We start from the raw sequence: 23,474 nt of genomic DNA, 5'->3' as shown, positions 1-23,474 counted from the left end.
CATGGCTTGGAGAAAACAGAATAAAGCTCACCACCTATTATAGAACCGTTGGAATACTATGGTCATGAAACACAGATACTCGTATGGCCAGCATATTCAAGGATCAGTACGAGGTTGAAAAAATAATACATTTCCCCAGTAAGATACCCTTTTTGGTGTCAGTCAGAGCACCTATTTGGTTCCGAAGAGCACCTTTCAGTGGGTCATTTCTCTCCTGTTCCTCATCGCTTTCTGTGAATTACTGTACAGGAGAGAGAGTCAAAGGGTGTATGTTTTCTGATATGACAGTCTCTTAACAGTAAGTGTCTCCTGTTTGCTATAGCCATGGATAATACATTTTTTGAACCTTTATTTAACTTGGCAATCGGTTAAGAACAAATTCTTATTTACAATGATGGCCTACACCTGCCAAACACTCCCCAAACCAGGACGATGCTGGGCCAATTGTGTGCCGCCCCATGGGACTCCCAATCACAGTCGGGTTGTGATACAGCCCTGGATCAAACCCAGGTCTGTAGTGACACCTCTAGCACTGGGATGCAGTGCCTTAGACCGCTGCGCCACTCAGGATCCCGAAAGGAAATGGATGAGGTCAATTCTCCTCAAAACCAGGGTCACATGACCTCTCACAACTTTCTACAGAACAGTCACACATCCTTGCATCTCTCTGCTTCACCTGATTCCCTGCTCTGTCCACACCCTGAGCATACAGGACACACACATGCACACACACACTTTCATTTCCTCTTTCCAATTTAAGTCAGTGAGGTGGGGCTGAAAAGGGTGAGGTGTTTTGGTTATTTTTAGACAGCCTTTCATAATTATGTTCTGGTACAGTGTTAAAACACTCTGAAGTCAGCAGCTCTTTTGAAAAACTGTTGAAAAACTGCAGACAAATCAAATGAATTATGACCAGCGAGACTCTCTCTCTCTCTCTCTTTTTCTCTTTCTCTTTCTCTCTCTCTCTGTTTCTCTCTCTCTTTCTCTGACATCACTGGGAACTTGTGTGTATAAAGTAAACACAAGAATGCAGCGCGTCAGGCAAGGGAGTGTGAGCACAGACACAGGGCCCTTTCTTACACAGGGTGGGCAGGGCAGGGAGAAGTGACTCTGCCCTGAGAGAGTGACACACACAGGGAGAGAGGAAGAGAGAGAGGGAAAGAGAGAGAGAGACAGAGAGAAAGAGAGCGAGAGGCAGAAAGAGCGCCTTTCAATACAGACCAAGTATGGGGCAAAGTTGAGAGCTTAGAGTATATCAACAAAAAGCAGCAGCAGATATTGAAGAGGATATACAAGGAAGAGGAAAGGAGGAAGAGGAGCTTTACTGGCCTGGACTTCTAAAGTGTTTGCCGGTAAGGTTTACATTTCAAAAGACCTTAAAAGCTCTTGATCTTATTTGGTTGAGTACCTGTGGTTCAGGAGCCAATGAATATACCTATAATACTATGTGTGAACTGGAAGTCTGTTGTTTTGGAAAGTCCCTTCCATCACCCCTCCATGGTCTTTATTCATAGATACATATATTATGTACATATCTACCTCAATTACTTCATACCCCTGCACATTGACTCAGTACTGGTACCTCATGTATATAGCCAAGTTATCGTTAATCATTGTGTATTTATTATTACATGTTATTCCTTTTCTATATAGATTTCTTTTTCTCTGCATTGTTGGGAAGGACCCGTAAGTAAGCATTTCACTGTTAGTCTACGCCTGTTGTTTACGAAGCATGTGACAAATAAAATTGGATTAGATTTGATCAGTTCAACGGGTACTGTGATGTACCAGATGATACTTCGCTGTTCAGTCACTACTCAGTGCCATTCTACAGCATGACTCTTTCAAGTAATGTAAACCTAATCTTAAATACAGTCTTGGGCGTTGAGCCTTGTAAGGTTTTGGTGATGGTTCAAACCTAAGGTTCACCATAAGATCTTGCCATGCTCTCTCCCTCCTCCACCGCTTACACTATTTCACTCGCACTGACTCTGGGGTTACCTTTCGGCATGAGCTGTAACGCATTAAGCCAATGTCCTGTCTTATACTGTGAGGCGATATGATAATGGTTGCATTTGTATGTTGTATTTATTATGGATCCCCATTAGCTGCTGCTTAGGCACTAGCTACTCTTCCTGGGTTACAGCAATATTAAGGCAGTTATGCAATTTGACAAACATTACATTACATTCACAACAGATTTCACAACACAATAAGTGTGTGCCCTCAGGCCACTACTCTAGTACCACATATCTACAACACAAAATCCATGTGTACGTGTATGTATAGTGCGTATGTTATCGTGTGTGCATGCATGTGTCTGTGTCTGTGTTTGTCACAGTCCCAACTGTTCCCATAAAAAATATTCCATCTTGTGTTTCTTACCATGACACCGCGATTTTGAGTAAAGATGTGAATTGGATACACTCTTATGCATGACTTTCTGTGTCTCTAAACTATTGACTGTCCCTGCAAAAGAATGTTGATTGTCTCACATTAATAAGAGGATAAAAATGTCAAATCACACATTTCAAGTTTGTGTTGACGAGTCAGAAGGGTTTTGCAACAAATGATTGCCCTGGGCCATTCATGTGTGGCCTTGTATTGCCTTCTGTCATTCAGGCTTTTAAGTTGGGCAGAGCAGGGTCTCAAGCTTCCTAAATAGCTGTAGCTTACGCATGCAGTCATAACAGTTTCTGCCCCATCCTGGCTTTGTGTTGCCACTGAAAGTATCTTTCTGTTTACCGCTGATCCTAGGCCAAGACAATGTTAGGTAATTATGTTTCATTGTTGTTATTTTACATGAATTTTACAGCCTGGCCAGGTTACAACGTAGATAGTATGATGTCATGCTCGATGAAATGGGGATGTTGTGGTAAAGAATAAGACGTTGATATCTTTTCTCCCCGTTAAAAGCATTGAGTTTGAATTAATTATTTTTATTGTCAATATATGTTTGAAAACTAGTCTCTAAGGTCTTCACAGCCTCTGTAAGTGCATGTGGAGTGCACTACAAAAGACCTGTGACCATTTTGAACTTTGGCGAGGAAAACGTTCTCACACCTTGCTAGGCAATGCTAATGAGTCATAGTGATACTCATTTATTCCAGTCATCACGTCTTTCTATGTGTGATCATTTAGTGGGCTGTATGTCTCAACATCAGGCTCAACTTCAACACAAATCCAAATGCAAAGGCCTTCATACATAAATAATGGATAGGCTTACATTTAATGGATTTGGTGAACAAATTAGTTTAGCGGAAATGGGACCTTAATGTTGACAAACTGCAAGTAGGTACAGCCTTCTTACTTCAACGCTACAAAATAGCAGCAGCACACTGTTTCCTGTTGAGTGATGCCAGAATGGAAGTGAAACTGACTATGGGTAAACCAATTTCACATATGGGCTGTGAGACAAAAAACATAATGCACAGCCTATTTGCAGTTCAGTTGCAGTCAGATACATTTGGCTTAGAATGTGGAGCAGGCAATAGAAGACAGAGGAAAAACCTGGCCAACATTTTAATATCCATAATCCTAGTCAACGTAAACCTATAAACTAGAGACAGCTACCATTTGACCTCCTGGCTAGACATAAAGGTTACCGTTCATCCAAGGTGCAGTGGAATGCTACAATCAGTTAATGTTAAAGTCAAAACCATCAAAGCTAGGTTCTGTCCATCATTGCCAATCCCCTCAGAGCTCCATTAGCCGGTACATTTAAATTAGTCCAGAACGAGTGCATTTCCCTCTATGGTGCAATCAGGCAGCCAGAGCCATGACTTTCCCCTCCAACTTTAATGAGAGTAAAGCTGAATAAGATACTTGAGCAGGAGAGGGAAGAGGGGGGAGAGTGAAGAGGCACCAGGGGGACTGGAGTTCATTCTGCTCACCTTCTCTCTATTTCTCTCCGCAGAAAATCTCTCAGAGCCAGAGGAGAATGGATTAAAATAGACAGGAGACTTCAGAGGACCTGAGGTAGAATCCACAAATCCCAAAAGAGGGACACAAACAAACTACTCTGAGAGGCAGACTCCATAGACCTTCCCATCGCAGCAAGGAAAGATCGGAATCATTACAGCAACTGAAGGATTTCAAAGGAAAACGTCCATCTCTCATAAAACAATTGATCTTTGGTCTTCAAACTATCATAAATAATGCTTTGGTCTTTAAACCTCCAGACAAGGCACTTAAGGAAGGAGGGGAGGATAAAGAGATTCTCCCTGCATCAATGAATTTTCCAGTCTCTTGCTATCCTCCCTTGGCATGTGCTACTATATCAGCAACATCTTCACTATCAAGTTCACAAGCACTAGATCAGTTCACAAGCACTAGATCAGGGTCAAATCACCATAGAAACAATCCCCTTCCTGGTAACAGCAACACCCTTGGCTGACTAATTCAATCATCTATCCTTGTTTGCTATTGTGGTTGGCTTCTTCAATAGATGACACTCAAAAGGAGTTGCTAAGACACTGTCAGTGAACCATGAAGGAAGACATCTTGGATTTTTTCAGTAACTTGTGGAAGGTGGCCACCACCAAGCATGACCAGGGGATCTACAATACAGTCTGCCTGGTGGTGCTGCTAGCCCTGCCTATGGTGGTGCTCTTCACTTCTCTGGTGGTGTGCTGCCACTGCTGCTGCTGTCGCCGGGCCAACTCCACTGGTTGCTGCGGAGACAGCCCAAGATCAGACACAGCAAAATCAGACAAAAAGAAGAAGAAGAGTCCCAAAAATGAGGACTTCTGGATCTCGGTCAAAACAGGACCTATGACACCAGACAGGGTTGCCCTGACGATGGTGTAGTAGTCGTGACTGATGTTCAGATAAGGTTTCATTCTTTTGTATTTATATTCAGCTCTTTTTTACTGCAAGGTACAGGTACATAATGCCGGGCAAGGCCAGCCTTAGCCTTTTAAAGGCCCTAAGCGATATTTGTTTTTAAGTTTTAAAGTTAATTTCCTGCAATTCTACACATTTTGCCATGGGGTGTACAGAAAATGTTGCAGTTTTAAATCACCTTTTTGCAGTTTTACACATTTTGCCTTGGCTCAGAAATAACTTTTTGCAATTTTATAACAAATTTCATGCCATTCTACACATTTTGCTATGGGGCAGAGATACATTTTTTGACCGTTTGAAAGCAACTTTCCTGTAATTCTACATATTTTGCCATGATTTAATGATATCTGAGTGACAGTGACTAACAAAATCAATGAGGGCCCCATGGAGGTCAGGGCCCCTAGGCACGAGAACTGCGTGCCAGGTCGGTATTCGGCCAATGTTACTACAGGTTTAGATAGCTGGGTAGACTAACTTAACAATCTTAACATTGTTAGCTGACATGTCTAATTGAGTGATTGTCTGTGACTGACATCACAAGAGAAAGATTGCTGATGCACAACCAAATTTCGAACTTTCCCCTTGTATATTCTACTATTCTAACTCTCAACAGTAAGTGGAGTTTAGTTTTTTTTGGCGGGGGCCCCCTAGCAGCCTGGGGTCCTAAGTGAACACATGTCGTTTATGCCTGGAGCCGGCACTGGTGTTCAATATGCTACATAGAAACTCTTGAAAGAGACTAAAATAACCAATAATATGTGATTGATTGTGTGTGTGCGTGCGTGCATACATATGTGTGCCTGTGCATATGCATGTACGTGTTACTGTACCTTGAAGCTAGTTCCACCGCATTTTTTTATTGTTTCCTTCTAATCACAGACTGATTTAGACCTGAGACACCAGGTGTGTGCAATTACCTATCAGGTAGAACAGAAAACCAGCAGGCTCCAGACCTCAAAGGGTAAGAGTTGAATACCCCTGTGTTAGAGTGTGCACTCAACCAGAAGGTTGAGGACTGCTTTCTATTTCCAATGCTGGAGGCCAGCAATCTAGTATTGTGATTCGGTTAGAAAGATCATATTTTTTATAGGTTAGACCATTTCAAGTTCAAAGCACTTGCAGTTATTGCACTTACAGTGTGAACAATGTGAACTTATGTAACTACTTTGAAATCTTTTGCTGTATTTGCTATATCCACTAAATGGAGATCTCAATTCCATTCATGAGTTGACTATCAATCGCTGGATTTAAAAGAACGAAGTGAAGCACTGAGATCTTTCATTTACATTCCCGTAGAGTATGCTAAACGCTCAGTATTGTTGATGAATGAGTGTTTCTACCCAACAGTTCCATGTGTTACGCTACCTTATGCTCAGATTGCCATGTGTACTGTCTTGCACTGTCCCTATTGGTTCATAAAATCATTATGTGTTATTATTATTATCTCCAGGCTCTCAGACTTTGGGGTGCTAAGTGGATCCTTCGTACATCTTTATCCCTCAGTGCCAATAGCCATCATTTCACACGTAGTGATATTTACTGGCATATCATAGTTGAGGTACTACACCATCATTCAGTATTTTCTACACCATTGTGTTGATAAAACATAAGGTGTGTGCATATGGGGCGTTGTGTGCAAAATGCACACATTTTGGGGCGGCAGGTAGCCTAGTGGTTAGAGCGTTGGGCCAGTAGCCAAAAGGTTGCTATATCGACTCCCTGAGCTGACAAGGTAAAAAATATGTTGTTCTACCCCTGAACAAGGCAGTTAACCCACTGTTCCTAGGCTGTCATTGTAAATAAGAATTTGTTCTTAACTGACTTGCCTAGTTAAATAAAAAAAATATGTGTGCAAATAGAAGTTTATAATTGATTTAAAAATTCGGTGACAAATCAGTTTCATTTGTAATTTTTTTATTATCGCTGTTTTAAGATCCTTATTTTGAGCCTAATAGGCTTCTGTATTAGTTATTCACTAAACTTTGATCGAGCCAAATTATGCATTAGAACATACAGGTAACTGCCAAAATTAAGGAAACACCAACATAAATAGAGCGTTGGGCCACCACAAGCAGCAAGAACAGTTTCAAGGCGCTGTGGCATAGATTCTATAGTCTGGAACTCCATTGGAGGGACACAACACCGTTTTCCCACAATAAATTCCATAATTTGGTGTTTTGTTCATGGTGGTGGAAAACTCTTCTTCTAGTCATGCCAAAACAATGGGAAACTGGGCATTTTACATATGACCCTAAGCATGATGGGATGTTAACTGCTTAATTAACTCAGGAACCACACCTGCGTAAAAGTACTTGCTTTCAATATAATTGGTATCACTCATGTAGGGCTTTATTCAATCAGATCCGCTTTAGCCGACATCCAGATAGCGGTTGTTTTGACGTGTCAGAAGTGGAACTGTGTTACAGGTGTCAAATCCACAAGCGGCTCCTGGCATTATAGCCTACCTAAAGGGGACATTGCCATTGACTGCATGAATTCGCATTAAGATCAATCTCATGCAGCCTTGTTTACAAGTTTGAGCACTGGAATGTGAGATGTAATCTACACCTCAATTAGGCTGATAGAAATCCTCATTATTTGAAGGATTTTTGATTTGAACATCATTATTTCTGTATAGCCTACACCCTCGGTTTGAACTTTTAATGCAAGGGTGATGGGTTACAATGATCAAGAGCAGCTGCTCTCCAATTTGACAGCTCCAACGCAGTTACACCTTCGACACTGCCAGAACATCAGTTATGAGGGTGGCGGCTATCGCCAGTTAATGCTTGATCTGATTGAATCTAGGCCTTACTCAAGTGTTTCCTTTATTTTGTCAGTTACCTATATATTCTGTCTGTTTGTTATCACACAAGAAATCGCTGAGGTGATACATTTTCAAGTTATGAGCTCAGGCCACACTGGCGACTGCATGAATCATGTATCCTGTCATTTGATTTTTCAAAACAGCTGGAGAAAAGAGGAACAAAATAAAGTATTTTTGTAGCTTTGTTGATTCTTTGTTGGTTGGTTCACGTGTGGTTCACAATACATGTGTTTAGAAGATTTCTGTTATCTTGTTTGTTGCATAAATTGACTTCATCCCTAGAGAACTTGGGCAAATGTATCATAATTTAATCTGATATTTGGTAACCAACATAAAGCATTAGCATCCACACACTCTGGATGTTTGTTGTTATTTCAAACTGATATGTAGTGATAGTCTGGTTCTGGAGCAGTGACTAGCTAATTCTATGTGTCGAGATAATGATTTGGGGGTTTCCTACTCTCTGTCAGACATGCCGTATAGCTGAGTCCTACAACTCTGACAGGCCCAGACATTCAGAGGCAGAGCACAGACATGCAGTGGAAAGTCTATGTGGGCTGATGGCAGCTTGTCTGCCATGACACAACCCACCAACCCCAGCAGTACTCCATTTCTAAACAAACAGGTCTTGTTTGAATACTACACTACCACTCATGGAAAAATGACATCAACCCTACCCATAGCTACACACACACTTCAATGGTGATTCAGCCTATGCTCATGGGTAGGTACTCTGTTGTATGAAAGCCTGTTTGTTAGATGCAACTTTGGAATCTGAGCTCCAAACTTGAGCTCATGTTGAACTTGTTCTCTGTGAGTGAGGTAAATAGCCACAGACTCAAAACACTGCTGCATGTATACTCAAAAGTGTAGGGATGACAAAATAAGCATATATGTTAATTGACAGTTGAAGTAACCTTTGAAGCAGGAATAAGCACATAAAGGAGTCATTCTCAGGGTAAAACTGTTTTACTTATTTTTTCTACGGGAGATGTGTCTAACTGGATAAAAATGTGTGAAGAATTGTGTGTGAAGCATTTCCTTCCCTTTCCATCCCTATTACATTCATCTCAGCATTAAAGACATGCTACGCTACTTTGCCGACTAAGAAAGTATTTTTTAAACCTCCCACTTTGGGCTAGATGTGTCAATGTGTAGTTCATACATGTATAATCTAAGAGCAGAATACTGTCTTACCTCAATTATTCACAATTCCTAGTTTCAAAGCCACTGTTTTCTTGAACCTGTGCCACACCATTCCCCCTATATTTCCCCCCACGTTGGCAGCCCCATAGCAATTAGAGTTCTAGCCAATGAGTTTCAGCCCCTCGCATTTGCGTATTTCTAGAAAGAGGCCTGCCCTTCATTATCTAATGAGGTTGCAGTATGGGCCCAACAGCTCAGTGGACACAGCAGAGAGAGAGAGAGAGCAATGATGTGGTGCACATATCTGCACATATGTCGGGAACTACTTTTGGCTCGTGAGTGCTACTTTCAGACTAGTGGCTAAAAAGTATCAGAGAATCTCTTTAAGAGCTCATTTACCCCGGAGTGCTGTTATAGGAACCAATCTTCTTTACAGTAATTTGCAATCAATGTGGTTCAAAATAGCTATTGCATCAATTGGCTCCTGTGAGACATTTCAAAGCTCAGCTAGAATATTCCACAGTAGGCCCCATCCTCTTCATCCTTCTTTATCATTCTTGCTTAACTTTGTGAATATCTTTCTTGCATTGTTATTCACACAGTCCGATGTGTGAAATCATTCCTTAGCAGTGAATTGAAACGACAGCTGAGAAACCAGAGGAAGTTGAGAAACCTCAACTTGTGGTATGATACACAACTCAAGTGTAGGTTATCCTAGACTGTGTCTGTCAAAGAGAAAAACATAGTCATTCAACTCAAAAGGGACATAAATAGGGACCATTTTCAAATGTCCTGTCAAGATCAGGTTACCTGTGAGGTTACGTCACAAAGTGATATGAATGGTAAAAAGCAAAAGGAAACTGCAAATCTGTTCTGTTTTTCTGGTATATCTAACCTTTTCTGCAAATCTCGTTTCTGGGAAAGAGATGGTGAAAATCAAACGTGTTCTACTTCGTTCCTCTTCAAGTATGAATTGAATTTGTTGATTAACATCAACTGCATCTTTTTGATAAGCACTGTGTGAAGTCATGTCCCATTCAAATAGCACTCTCTGTCTCTGCAGGCATAGATGCTAGTGCTAAAAAGGACTTCAATATAATACAACAACTGGGTCATTCCACCAATTCGCTGCCTTTTGAGAAATTAACTTGTAAGAAAAAAGTTTGATTTCACCTATCTTTAACATTTCGTTATTCAACTTCATGAAAATCATGTTTTCCCATCTCAAATGACTATAGTAAGTGCCTATTAAGTGTGAAATAAAGTAACAGGGATGGCCATAACAGGGCTGACGATTTCTTCTGAAATCAGCCATAAATCCCTGTGTGACAGGAGGAATGGAAGTATGTTGTGTGCAACAGGTAGTGGCAATTGAATGCAAGCTTCACCAAAAAAATGAACTTGTAGCCTTTATAGCCTGTCAATCTATGGATAAAAAGGTTGACATGTTATGCTTGACACCACAAAACCCCAGAAAATGGCCAAAAAAAGCTTTTACTCTATGATTTGACTATTAGATATTTAATGTTTCTTTTGCCAAAAATATTTTAAAAGGAATAGTTTCACCATATTAAAATGGGAGTTCAGTTCACATAACAGTGTTGACCTTAAAATGAGGGACAGATGTAAATGAATCACTAATCACATGAAATACATAATAGTCTTCAGAAATGACTGTCATAGTGGTGAAACTTGGAGACATTCTTGGAGACATTTTGGGATTAAGTGGGTTAAAATCTTCCTAGAAGTGATACAGAGTTGATGGAGAGACATGTCAAAATGCTGAATTTTGGCATTTTAGCAAGCCTATATTCATTTTAGAAATCCGATTGATTGAATTCTCCATGTGGTCTATATTAAAGGGCACTTCATTTAATATAGCAGGCTTTTAATTTCTACTTAAAATATCAAAGGGACGCAAAAGGCACTCTTTTCGTGGAACGACACAATTACAAAACACACTTGAAAATACAATCTTACAAAGGAGCATGTCATACATTCTATTTCTTATGCATAACATCTGAAATGTGATATGTAGCTAACTCTGTAGGCTGGGTAGGCCAGAGACCAGAGCTTAGAGCAGAGGGTCAGGGTCTATGCTATGTTATGAATGTGAACAAGAGCAGTATAACTATTCTAAAAACATGGTATCATTGGGTAATCTAACTGATTATGCATAATAGGAGCAGACAGTGTTATGAATATAGTGACAGTTTTATGCCATGGAGCCAGCCTATAAAATGTAATCATATACAGTACAATAGGACAGAGGTAATTTGCTAAGAATCTATGTCTGCGGGGAATGCCGCTTTAGGACAGAGCCAAGATACGAAATCCTTTTACTTTGCCCATGTGATAATACTATACAGTGAAAGTTGCAGTTCACTTGTTCATAATATATATGAAATAAACCAATATAATACAAATATCCTATTAAAAATAAAGACGTTTATGGCTGCAGCCATATGATATGTTAACATAAAGTAAGTTATACAATAATCTTGAGATAGATTGATGTTCCTGGTTTGAGGTTCTAGCTACTTTGCCTGGTTTGTAATGAGGTTCCCATTGACTGCTTTAGTTCATCAGAGGGACTATTTTCTGGGAGCTGTTCTGCTGCTAAGCGACCTCCTCTTCCTGGTAGTGCCAACAGGCCGAATCTTCATCTCAGTGAAATCAAGAGACATCAGGTGACCCTTCCATGGCTCCCAGTTCACACCCTGGTAGAGGTTAGAAAGAGAGACAGGACAACACATTAGCCACAGTCAGCCAGATGTTTCATGATACTAGTAACTGCTTCACACTGAAGAGGATTTCATACTGTCTCATATCTATCAAAATAAGGTCAAATATAGAATGATCCAGAATGAAACTTCTATCAAGTTCTATCTGTGCCGGTGATGTCTTCATCAATACTGACACAAACGTTTTATGCATCTCATTAAGAGAGGCATGGTATAACTTGATATGACAAAACAATTCCCTCCCATTTCCTCTCAACGTTCTTCATGCAGACACAACAACAGTTCTTGTTAGGCTCCCTGAGAATGAAAGTTAGCTATAAACACCTGCTATTTATAAGGCGTTTAGAGAAAAGTGTATCTTTATGGAAGCTGATAAATCTAGGACAGCCATTTCACACTAAGAATAGAAAACCCCTATCAGACGCTCACGTGCAACTACCATGGATTCTGTATTATGCTATCAGCGCCATCTGCTTGTACAATCTTGCACTACACCCCCAAAAACTACACTGCACACGTCTTACCATGCTGTGTCTGTTGTCTCCGAATTTGCCGTTGAGGTTGGCAAGGTGACAGTTTTTGTACCACCATGCACCTCGATGTGTCAGGGCACAGTTACCAAGAGCAATGTCATTGTCATTGTCAACCGTGGAGAAGGGGCGACCTTGATGGTAGTTCATGGCATCGCCTGGAAAACAATCATATACCAGATTCACAGCATCCATTGTGAAAATTCTATTCATTACAGTCACAGCTGTGTGGTAATTGGTTATGTGTGTGGGTTGGAGCCCTGAGTTTGTTTAATGTGTGGAATATTTATGCTTGTATTCCTCAACAAATTGTTAGAAAGATACAAAGAGATGGTCCACCTGCTGTTCCACTGTATTCACCGATGGTCAGCTTGAACTTCTGCTTAGCCGGGGCTATCTTGAAGTTGTCATAGACAGCATAGGCCTTCTCTGAACCCACACCAAGGTCCACTCGCAGCTCGTACTGCGTGGGAGTATTGGTCAGCTCATAGATATTGTCCAGACCTGTGGGTTAGAGTAAGAGAACTTTGAGGGCTTAATACATTTACATCATCATTATCGGCAATATCAATTCCATGAGAGGAACTCCTAGGGACATAACAGTCCTATTGAGATACACGAGATTAAAAGGATGTCTATACAGTACTAACCGAGCCAGAACTCATCAGTCATGTTCCCAAAACCAGCCATGTATTGTCTCCAGCGCTTCATGAAGTCCATCTGTCCATTGTTGCGTCTCTGGAACACCTGGGGAGTGATGTACTGTAGATCTCAGTCTCTGCTCACACACACATTTGATTGATAGTTTGATTGACAACTTAAATCGATGGTCCATCTATCCAGACCGTTTTTTCTTTCAGTCATCAATACCATCAATCATAATGTACTTTAGCTTGAGCGTACCACCCATCCACCGCCATCAGTGTCCATGTCACAGTACACCTCCATGGGCTTGGTACGTTCACTGTTGACGTAAACGGTGTAGATTCCACTTGCCATGTTACCATTCTTCTTAATCTGAGTACAGTCCATGGGGAATGGGTACAACACACCCACTGTGAAGGATACAAGTACACTGATTCCAGTAAACTATAACCATTATGGGGTTCAGGGGGGAAAAAAATATGTAACGATGTGTCAAGTAATTACTCTGATATAGCAGCAAGCTAATTGACCTGAAAGTTGGCTTTCAGTTATATTTCACTAAATATTTCACAAGTGACCAATTAATTGTAAGATGAGAAAGAAATGAAACATTACTAATCAAATTGAAATTATAGCACAAGAGTGTAGTGAAATGCTAACGTCTCACCAAACTGAGTCAGACTAGTCTGGTGTGTGGATGATGTTCATAGAGGGCACAGTGTACCTGTTTTGAATGTGATCTCTATCACTCTGCTCCTCTTTGGTCCTCTGTAAGCAAGGAGGGTAACAATGTAGTTCTTTCCTTTCTCCAGGCCCGACATGGCAAAGCTGCTCTCTCCTGCCCTCAGATTCTTCTCCACAGCCTATTCAGAACACAGTGGAATTACAATAATTCACTGAGACAAGGAAGAGTCACTGACACAGAACTAAAGACCACTGACGTTGGTTTTTACAAACGTTTCGCCACTAGAGGTCAGGGGTATAACACTGAGAATACTTGTATTTTGTACACGATGCACACCAACAGTAACTTTGTCGATTAAGGCAGCTTCCCGCACCTCTCTGATTCAGAGGGGTTGGGTTAAATGCGGAAGACACATTTCAGTTGAAGGCATTCAGTTGTACAACTGATTAGGTATCCCCCTTTCCCTTTCCTTTCCCTTTCATATAGGATGAAATGAAATTGTGATCTCAAATACCGAAAGCTACGGAAAAAACACAACTGGCTAATATAATAGGTTTCTATAGCTGCATACATATATCATACCATTGCATATTTCCATGCCCACAACTAGAGCGTGTGTTACTGAGAATTAGTACCTTCAAACTGCCATCCTCAGCTCTCAATGTGAGGATGTAGCCATCAATTCTGGCTAAGGGAGCAGTCCAGGTCAGGGTAGCTACATTCAGTTTAACATCTGATGCTTTCAGTTTTTTTGGTGCGTCAATTTCTATGGAGAGAAGATCCCAAAACAGAAGCCATTTAGTCAAATAGAATGCATGAATGAAAATGTCCAGACGCAGTAATTGGATGGCTGAATAAGAATATGACAGCTGATGAAGTACTATTTATCATGCCTGACATTCCTCCATCTCTATTCTCCAATAAATGTCACTGTTTGTATCTCATATTGAGCAGATCCTTGAACTGTTAGTTTGGGTTGACCAGAATTCCACTAAGAGCGAAGGAACCTGACAGCTCCTCAAAGATGATTATGCCTCCACACCCGGATGTCCTAGCCATGTCTGAATCCTGGCTTAGGAAGGCCAACAAAAACCCTGAAATTTCCATCCCTAACTATAACATTTCCCGACAAGATAGAACTGCCAAAGGGGGCGGAGTTGCAATCTACTGCAGAGATAGCCTGCAGAGTTCTGTCTTACTATCCAGGTCTGTGCCCAAACAATTTGAGCTTCTACTTTTAAAAATCCACCTTTCCAGAAACAAGTCTCTCACCGTTGCTGCTTGCTATAGACCACCTTCTGCCCCCAGCTGTGCCCTGGACACCATATGTGAACTGATTGCCCCCCATCTATCTTCAGAGCTTGTGCTGCTTAACACCCCGGCCATCCTACACCCCGGCTTGATGCCCTCAATCTCATACAAATGATCAATGAACCTACCAGGTACAACCCCAAATCTGTAAACACTGGCACCCTCATAGATATAATCCTAACCAACCTGCCCTCCAAATACACCTCTGCTGTCTTCAACCAGGATCTCAGCGATCACTGCCTCATTGGCTGCGTCCGTAATGGGTCTGCGGTCAAACGACCACCCTCATCACTGTCAAATGCTCCCTAAAACACTTCAGCAAGCAGGCCTTTCTAATCGACCTGGCCCCGGTATCCTGGAAGGATATTGACCTCATTCCGTCAGTAGAGGATGCCTGGTTATTCTTTAAAAGTGTTTTCCTCACCATCTTAAATAAGCATGCCACATCATTTTTTTTAACCAGGAACAGATATAGCCCTTGGTTCACCCCAGACCTGACTGCCCTTACCATCGAATAGCCCCCGCGATATGCAACTTTTCAGGGAAGTTGGGAAAGAATATACACAGGCAGTTAGGAAAGCAAAGGCTAGCTTTTTCAAACAGAAATTTGCATCCTGTAGCACAAACTCCAAAAAGTTCTGGGACACTGTAAAGTCCATGGAGAAGAAGAGCACCTCCTCCCAGCTGCCCACTGCACTGAGGCTAGGAAACACTGTCACGACCAATAAATCCAGGATAATTGAGAATTTCAATAAGTATTTTTCTACGGCTGGCCATGCTTTCCACCTGGCTACCCCTACCTCGGTCAACAGCCCTGCACCCCCTACAGCAACTCGCCCAAGCCTCCCCCATTTCTCCTTCACCCAAATCCAGATAGCTGATGTTCTGAAAGAGCTGCAAAATCTGGACCCCTACAAATCAGCCAGGCAAGACAATCTGGACCCTCTCTTTCTAAAACTATCCCTCGAACTTGTTGCAACCCCTATTACTAGCCTGTTCAACCTCTCTTTCGTATCGTCGGAGATCCCCAAAGATTGGAAAGCTGCAGCGGATATCCCCCTCTTCAAAGGGGGAGACACACTAGACCCTATCTACCCTGCCTTTCTAAGGTCTTCGAAAGCCAAGTTAACAAGCAGATCACTGACCATTTCGAATCCCACCGTACCTTCTCCGCTATGCAATCTGGTTTCCGAGCTGGTCATGGGTGCACCTCAGCCACGTTCAAGGTCCTAAATGATATCATAACCGCCATCGATAAGAGACAATACTGTGCAACTGTATTCATCGACCTGGCCAAGGCTTTCAACTCTGTCAATCACCACATTCTTATTGGCAGACTCAACAGCCTTGGTTTCTCAAATTACTACCTTGCATGGTTCACCAACTACATCTCAGACAGAGTTCATTGTGTCAAATCAGAGGGCCTGTTGTCCGGACCTCTGGCAGTCTCTATGGGAGTGCCACAGGGTTCAATTCTCGGGCCGACTCTTTTCTCTGTATACATCAATGATGACGCACTTGCTGCTGATGATTCTCCAATCCAACTCTACGCAGACGACACCATTCTGTATACTTCTGGCCCTTCTTTGGACACGGTGTTAACTAACCTCCAGACAAGTTTCAATGCCATACAACTCTCCATCCGTGGCCTCCAACTGCTCTTAAATGCAAGTAAAACTAAATGCATGCTCTTCAACCGATCGCTGCCCGCACCTGCCTGCACTTCCAGCATCACTGCTCTGGACGGTTCTGACTTAGAATATGTGGACAACTACAAATACCTAGGTGTCTGGCTAGACTGTAAACTCTCCTTCCAGACTCACATTAAGCATCTCCAATCCAAAATTAAATCTAGAATCAGCTTCCTATTTCACACCAAAGCATCCTTCACTCATGCTGCCAAACATACCCTCATAAAACTGACTATCCTTCCGATCCTTAACTTCGGCGATGTAATTTACAAAATAGCCTCCAACACTCTACTCAGCAAATGTGATGCAGTCTATCACAGGCCAATTCGTTTTGTCACCAAAACCCCATATACTACCCACCACTGCGACCTGTATGCTCTCGTTGGCTGGCCCTCGCTTCATTCATCGCCAAACCCACTGGCTCCAGGTCATCTATAAGTATTTGCTAGGTAAAGCTCCGCCTTATCTCAGCTCACTGGTCACCATAGCAGCACCCACCCGTAGCACGCACTCCAGCAGGTATATTTCACTGGTCACCCCCAAAGCCAATTCCTCCTTTGGCCGCCTTTCCTTACAGTTCTCTGCTGCCAATGACTGGAACGAATTGCAAAAATCACTGAAGCTGGAGACTCATATCTCCCTCACTAACTTTAAGCACCAGCTGTCAGAGCAGCTCACAGATCACTGCACCTGTACATAGCCCATCTGTAATTAGCCCATCAGACTACCTCATCCCCATACTGTTATTTTTTTCTACTTGCACATTAATCTTCTGCACATCTATCACCCCAGTGTTTAATTGCTAAATTGTTATTATTTTGCCACTATGGCCTATTTATTGCCTTACCGCCCTTATCTTACCTAATTTGCATACACTGTATATAGACTTTTTCTATTGTGTTACTGACTGTATGTTTGTTTATACAACTCTTCAACATGTGTCACACTGCTTTGCTTTTTCTTGGCCAGGTCGCAGTTGTAAATGAGAACTTGTTCTCAACTAGCCTACCTGGTTAAATAAAGGTGAAAAAAAAACACCATAACCTCTTATTCAGTAATGACTATCTGCCTCATTGGACAATGAATGCGTGGGATTATCATGAAAATACAGATAGAAAACCTGTCTCAGCTGGTGTGGAGCTCTTCCTGCTGACCCGGGAGCCCTTGACAGCCCAGATGTAGACTGTGTAGAGGACTCCAGGCCTCAGCCCAGTCAGCCTGTAGGAGGTGCTGTCTGCCCCAACAGGGATCTCCCCACTGGAGCCCTCAGCAGAGCTGTAGCTGATCAGGTAGCCATCAATGTCCGCTAAAGGTCTGTCCCACGACACATCAGCTGTGTCCTCTGTCACTTCTCTGGTAAAGAGGTTAGTAGGAGCATCCAGATCTGGAGAACCATTAGTAAATGGATTATTACTATATACAGTCTTTTTAAATCATCTGGGAGAATAAAAGTTGTGTTTCCCAAGAGCGAGATCATTTTCAAGTCAAGATTTGTTAAAAAGTAGCACAAGTATTTTGCATAGAATAATTAACAAACTAATATTGAATTTTTGGGGAATTACAACCCAATAGCAATGTTTGTTGGATGTTTTTAGGCCTCAAAAGTGGTCTTCTGTTGAGATAAGTTCACGTTACAGGCCATCCGTTTTGTAGCTGCAGCTATATGGCAAAATTCTAAATGACCTGGGAAAGATTATCACTATATCATTTCAAGCATTGCAATGCTAATTTGTTTCAATGTTTTTAGGGGGTTGAGGAATATAGCTGGATGTACACAGTCAATGGTGTGCAGAAAGTGGACTAATCTTGACATTAAGGTATAAAAACATCAGACAAACATCAATTTTGAAGTGTAATGTATTTTTGAGTATACATATTATTAGAATATATCATTTTCTGTGATGGTCAGTTGTGGTATGACTAAGGACATGTGAGACACGTTTGATTGATTATCTCTTTGCCACTTTTACTGGTAACACTACTTTGTATAGTCCCAGATGAATTATCTAACACAAACACTTCCTATTCTAAGTAACATCCATATCTACAGGGTTTTTCAACACTTTGAATCACGAGACAAGTTAGTGACCTGTCTCAGCGTCAACGAAGCTCTTCCTGCTGACCCGGGAGCCCTTGACAGCCCAGATGTAGACTGTGTAGAGGACTCCAGGCCTCAGCCCAGTCAGCCTGTAGGAGGTGCTGTCTGCCCCAACAGGGATCTCCCCACTGGAGCCCTCAGCAGAGCTGTAGCTGATCATGTAGCCGTCGATTTCAGCCTGGACTTTATCCCATGTTACTGTCACTGTGTCTTCTGTCACTTCTCTGGTCAACAGGTTAGTAGGAAAATCTAGTTCTGGAGAGGTATGAGTGTGAGTTAATTTCAGTAGTTTCAGCACATACTATGTAAGTTGCAGGCACTAAAAGCTAGATGTGTTAGGAACTATGTTAAAGCATATGTTATGTCATTCTACTAGTGCAATGTTATCACATGAAGATCTTTAACAGTGTATTTTAAAACATACATTTTTCAAGGCATTTTTCAATTAATTATCAGTGTTCACTTTAACCTCAATGACTACCCAAGCTAAAGGTCTACCTACCACCACCCTGTTTGTTACCTCTTGTTAACTCTTGTTTGACAGCAGAAAGCTCTATGTACCACCTTCCATTAGTCCTGTGTCACAGTTCATTTACGTTTACTGATCCAGTAATCCAAGCCTTCCCCAACCTACCCCCATCCAGTCAGCAGACGAAACATGGGAAACATGGGGAGCCCTGCTTGAATTTCACCCCTCTCGGATGTTTGTATACATGTGGAATCCCGTTGTTTGACTTATGGGACAGGTTAGCGTACTATGTCTGTTTCATTTTCTCACTGAAGCAGGCGTCCATGACAATGCAGCTGTAGGCTTACAATAGGCTTCCAATGTCCCACACCAACAGTCTCTGAAGGCCAGACGACCAAACCTCACCTACAACCTAATGTAGCATATTGTTTACATTTGGTATCAATGGGATTGTGTGGGAGGAAATGTATACACTGATACGGAAACTATAGTACCGCTGGGTGTGATATTTCTGCACTATGAGAGCCAAGAGGAGATTTCCTACACAGTGCTTATCTATAGCCTGTATTTCCTGACGGTGGGCGTCAGCTGGTATAGTACTTGAGCCTTCTGTTTTAATGCCATAAACAGCAGTTAAAATTCTCTCTCTCTCTCTCTCTCTCTCCTACTCATGTATACAGTTGATCTCAAATATTTTATAGTATTTTGCTGACTGGACTGCCAGTAAGTGAAAGTTAAACAAATAGTTAAGTGAACCGAGGGGTTATTGAAATAGCCCCACCAAGCCGTTACTGCTTCCTCCTTTTATCCCTTCACATTGACACACAAGAGAAGCATATGTTTGGTGTTTCTTTCAAATGAGCAGAATTAAATGAGGAAGGAACAATTTCTAGCTCCCTTAAGCTCTCCTTAAATGTCTCTAAAACATTTCCACAAACATGCTCCACAGCTATAGGCTATGATAAACTCATTTCAAAAGAAGTGTCTACCTAATTACTTTAAATAGCTTGCCCAGCACAGGTCTGAGCAAGAGTTTCCCTCTTGGTAAAGATGTAAAGAAGATAAATATTCACAAAAGTGCTGAGGGTGAAAGTCTGCCTGGCTGGGGTTTTTTTGTACCATGTTGTCATTTTGTAAAGTGCATCCCTTTAAAAGTGAAAATACAGCCCTAAGAACTATCCACAAGACCCCAACATTAAAAAATATCCTCTTGCACAAAGGACCTACATAAAGCACAGGATGAGAAGTTCTCTCCCATTCATCCACAAGCCATCAGGATCAAAGTATAAAGACAGACGTTACTTAAGACTATTTCAAGAACTGAAACAAAAACAAGTCAGGCATTTGGTTAACAGTTTACCTGTCTCAGCTTCTGTGGAGCTCTTCCTGCTGACCCGGGAGCCCTTGACAGCCCAAATGTAGACTGTGTAGAGGACTCCAGGCCTCAGCCCAGTCAGCCTGTAGGAGGTGCTGTCTGCCCCAACAGGGATCTCCCCACTGGAGCCCTCAGCAGAGCTGTAGCTGATCATGTAGCCGTCGATCTCTGCTTGTACCTTCTGCCATTCCACGGTAGCGGTATCCTCTGTCACTTCTTTGGTCAAGAGGTTAGTAGGACCGTCAAGATCTGTTGATATATATGAGGATGTAGGCAGAGAAGACTGTGTGAAGAATCACTATTTTCTATTAGGACACTCAGGTAGGTGGTTTATAAAACACCATTCAAGCATTCATTTTATCCAAGTCGGTCAAATAATTTTCTGTTGGGCTCTTCACTCCTGTGAGGAGCAGACAGAGGCCCTAGGAGCAAGCTGGAAAAGGAATGCAGACCCAGCACATACGTCTACATTGGCACAATGTTGGCCCAATGCGAGCAAAAATATTGACCATATATAGGTTGCCAACATTGGGCCAATGCGCCTTTGCTCATCAGCTCCACATTGGTGCCTAAGGCATTTGTGTGGGCAGTTCATATCTGGTGAAGGCAGTCCTTACTTTGCCTGAAATAAGACAATCTTTTCCCAGCACATGTCTTCATTTGGCTCCCTGATTTGCAAACTGCTACTACCACAGGAGGTTGGTGGCACCTTAATTGGGGAGGACGGGCTCGTGGTAATGGCTGGAGCGGAAACTATGGAACGGTATCAAATACATCAAACACATGGTTTCCAGGTGTTTTATGCCATTCCATTAGCTCTGTTCCAGACATTATTATGAGCCATCCTCCCTTCAGCTAATTTACAACATAATTCTCTAAAGGTGAATCCTCACTGCAGAAACAATAAACAGCACGTCATGCTGGTCCATGCACATTTTCTCAGTGCATTAAAAAAATATTAACAATAATAATTACAAGCCATCTAATAATTTGGCCAAATAAAAAATTATTTTGAACTTGCATTTCATGATCTGACATAAAGGCAGCCTACCTTTTGGACTTTACATTGGAGATTTGCAATTTTTTCATAGTTTTAGGTCGATTTTTAAGCATCATGAACGAAGAGCCTTTTGGGAGCCGAATGAGCCAGCTCACCGAAAAGACTCGGAATGCCCATCTCTAATACATAGATTTTTACAAGAGAAACTATTAACTCATACTGTATGTTATTTAAGTATTTTTTGAGACTTCATCATTGGCTGTACACAAGAAAATGTGGGCATTACACAACAGAACACTTTAACTGGAACCAAATATTCGAATGAGCCCCCGCCTCTAGCTGAGATTGGTTTGGGATAGACTGTGTTGGGCTTGGTGTGGGCTAACCTGTGTCAGCTGGTGTGGGCTTGGTGTGGGCTAGCCCACGCTGGGATAGCCTCTGTTGGGCTGATATGGGATTACTGTGGGCTAGCCTGTGTTGGGCTAGTGTGGGCTTGGTGTGGGCTAGCCTGTGCCCAACTTGCCAACCAAATACCCAGATGGGGCCAATGTTTGCTAGGGCATGCTCTCTCTATGACGAGGAAGTCAAGGGGCTTAAGGTATCAGAGGACAGAGGAGATATATGGCGGATGTGAGCGGACTGACAGGGAGGATCCAGAGCGGAGCACCCAGCAGAGCAGGGTGAGTGAGGGGAATGGGGCTTGCAGCTCTACGGGGGTCGCTAAAGTCAGGGAAGGCAAGCATCAGTGGCATCAGCAGCCAGACAGAGAGAGGAAGTGAGAAGACATGTAAAAGCAATCATCATTTTGGCTATTCCTCTGCGACTCCTCCAAGGTCAGCTCTATGTCACCACGCTATCCGCATCATGAAAACGGATTAATGATGCGTCCAAAGAGAGAGTGCCGGCATCTGGAGGCACGTATAAGGTTGAGCTGCTGTCTTTTTGCCACTGTATGTGGGTACATTGCTTGACAAGCTTACAGAGGTTAGTCGCAAGAAAATGCAAATAAGTTACACATAGTATCAGTAGCCTCGGAGAAAGCCCTATGTACCGTGTAGGAGTTAGAAATGCAGACAGCCACACGTGCCACAGCTTTCTGATCCTTCCCAATGTTTGGTTGCTCATGTTTAAACAGATCAGCGCGTTGGTAGGTGTTATGTTTCCGTGGGAAGAGGCCACGTTTGGCGAGGCCATGTCGTGGTGTATGACGGCTTGGGATAGCTCAAGGTTCTGCTGCCACGGTAGCTGAGTGGGGAGACTACAAAACACCGGTTGTGGTTTACCATGTGGAAAACAGCTTATCCATCAGTAGGCCTCCAGTTTGTTTGTTCCCATTTACACGCTACCCTTATTTAAACGGACAATGACAGCAGAAAGTCGAGTGCTCGAGGAACCAGAAGGGTGCACTTCGTCCAGTGTGTGTCAGTCTGTACGTGAGTCCATCCACGCTGCAATTAGGTGGCAGGAGAGATTAGTAACTTCTGTGCCTCAGACTAACTCTGAAGGATGCCAGAGTCCTCCTCCGCCCACATACTGACTGCAGCCCAGCTGCCACAGCTCCACATGGCCTTAGAATCCAGGGACCATAATGAAGACTAAACACTTTCCCTGGCTTTCACCTAGCCATGCATCTGCTTCTAGTTATATGGCCGCTCCTGTGTAAACTTTATTGAATCTGATTCGGTAGCACCAGCAGACTACTATGTTGTGTTTATGAGCCTTACAATCCTCTGGCAGGTTACTGTGACAGGTAGCAATTCTGTTGATTTTGGCTTGTCCCGAATGCTTTCAGGTTGCTACAATGTATCTCTCCTTACTGAGCCCTGGCAACAACACTGATGCAGGAACTGTGCACACGTTACAAGGTCTAGCATCGTAGTCCACCGTTTCATTGTCTATGAAATAAGAATTTATGATTGGAGAAGAGAGACATTTGTTTCACATAATACTATCATGCCATTCAATAAAAGAAGACAATGCACTCTAGCTGATTTTCACAGTAAATAAATAGCAGATCTTTCCTGAAAGAGAGAGGAATTGAAAAGCCATTTCCCCCTCTTGTTGTAAGTGGACCGGCCACTTGTGAGAAAATGTTCTGTAATGTATAA

General features: G+C 42.3%; 2 protein-coding genes across 5 annotated transcripts in view; one reads left to right on the top strand and one right to left on the bottom strand.

Moving 5' to 3' along the window:
• Nucleotides 1-1,031: 1,031 nt before the first annotated feature.
• On the top strand, nt 1,032-7,859 carry LOC139550796 (uncharacterized protein KIAA0040-like). Of its 2 annotated transcripts, XM_071361953.1 has the most exons (3): nt 1,032-1,352; nt 1,654-1,686; nt 3,917-7,859. In XM_071361953.1, the coding sequence occupies exon 3, from the start codon at nt 4,489-4,491 to the stop codon at nt 4,807-4,809; it is 321 nt and encodes a 106-aa protein (XP_071218054.1). In that variant the 5' UTR covers nt 1,032-1,352; nt 1,654-1,686; nt 3,917-4,488; the 3' UTR covers nt 4,810-7,859. The 2 variants fall into 2 exon arrangements, with proteins under 2 accessions (XP_071218054.1, XP_071218053.1); XM_071361952.1 differs by lacking the exon at nt 1,654-1,686.
• A 2,619-nt stretch (nt 7,860-10,478) lies between these two features.
• The window catches only part of LOC139550794 (tenascin-N-like), a 29,965-nt gene continuing 16,969 nt past the window's right edge, over nt 10,479-23,474 (bottom strand). For 2 of the 3 annotated variants that reach the window (XM_071361950.1, XM_071361949.1), the window contains 10 exons: nt 20,352-20,615; nt 18,514-18,777; nt 17,545-17,808; nt 14,058-14,188; nt 13,462-13,600; nt 12,996-13,147; nt 12,743-12,839; nt 12,432-12,596; nt 12,087-12,250; nt 10,479-11,538 (listed from right to left, as the gene is read on the bottom strand). In XM_071361950.1, coding sequence (XP_071218051.1) covers nt 11,413-11,538; nt 12,087-12,250; nt 12,432-12,596; nt 12,743-12,839; nt 12,996-13,147; nt 13,462-13,600; nt 14,058-14,188; nt 17,545-17,808; nt 18,514-18,777; nt 20,352-20,615 — 1,766 coding nt within the window. In that variant the 3' untranslated portion in view covers nt 10,479-11,412. The remainder of the gene's footprint in view (nt 11,539-12,086; nt 12,251-12,431; nt 12,597-12,742; nt 12,840-12,995; nt 13,148-13,461; nt 13,601-14,057; nt 14,189-17,544; nt 17,809-18,513; nt 18,778-20,351; nt 20,616-23,474) is intronic. The other variant, XM_071361951.1, reaches the window with a different exon arrangement.

Source organism: Salvelinus alpinus, chromosome 23, assembly GCF_045679555.1.
Source record: "Salvelinus alpinus chromosome 23, SLU_Salpinus.1, whole genome shotgun sequence".
Taxonomy (NCBI): domain Eukaryota; kingdom Metazoa; phylum Chordata; class Actinopteri; order Salmoniformes; family Salmonidae; genus Salvelinus; species Salvelinus alpinus.
Note: the sequence above shows the minus strand (reverse complement) of the source record. Positions and strands in the feature narration are given on the sequence as shown.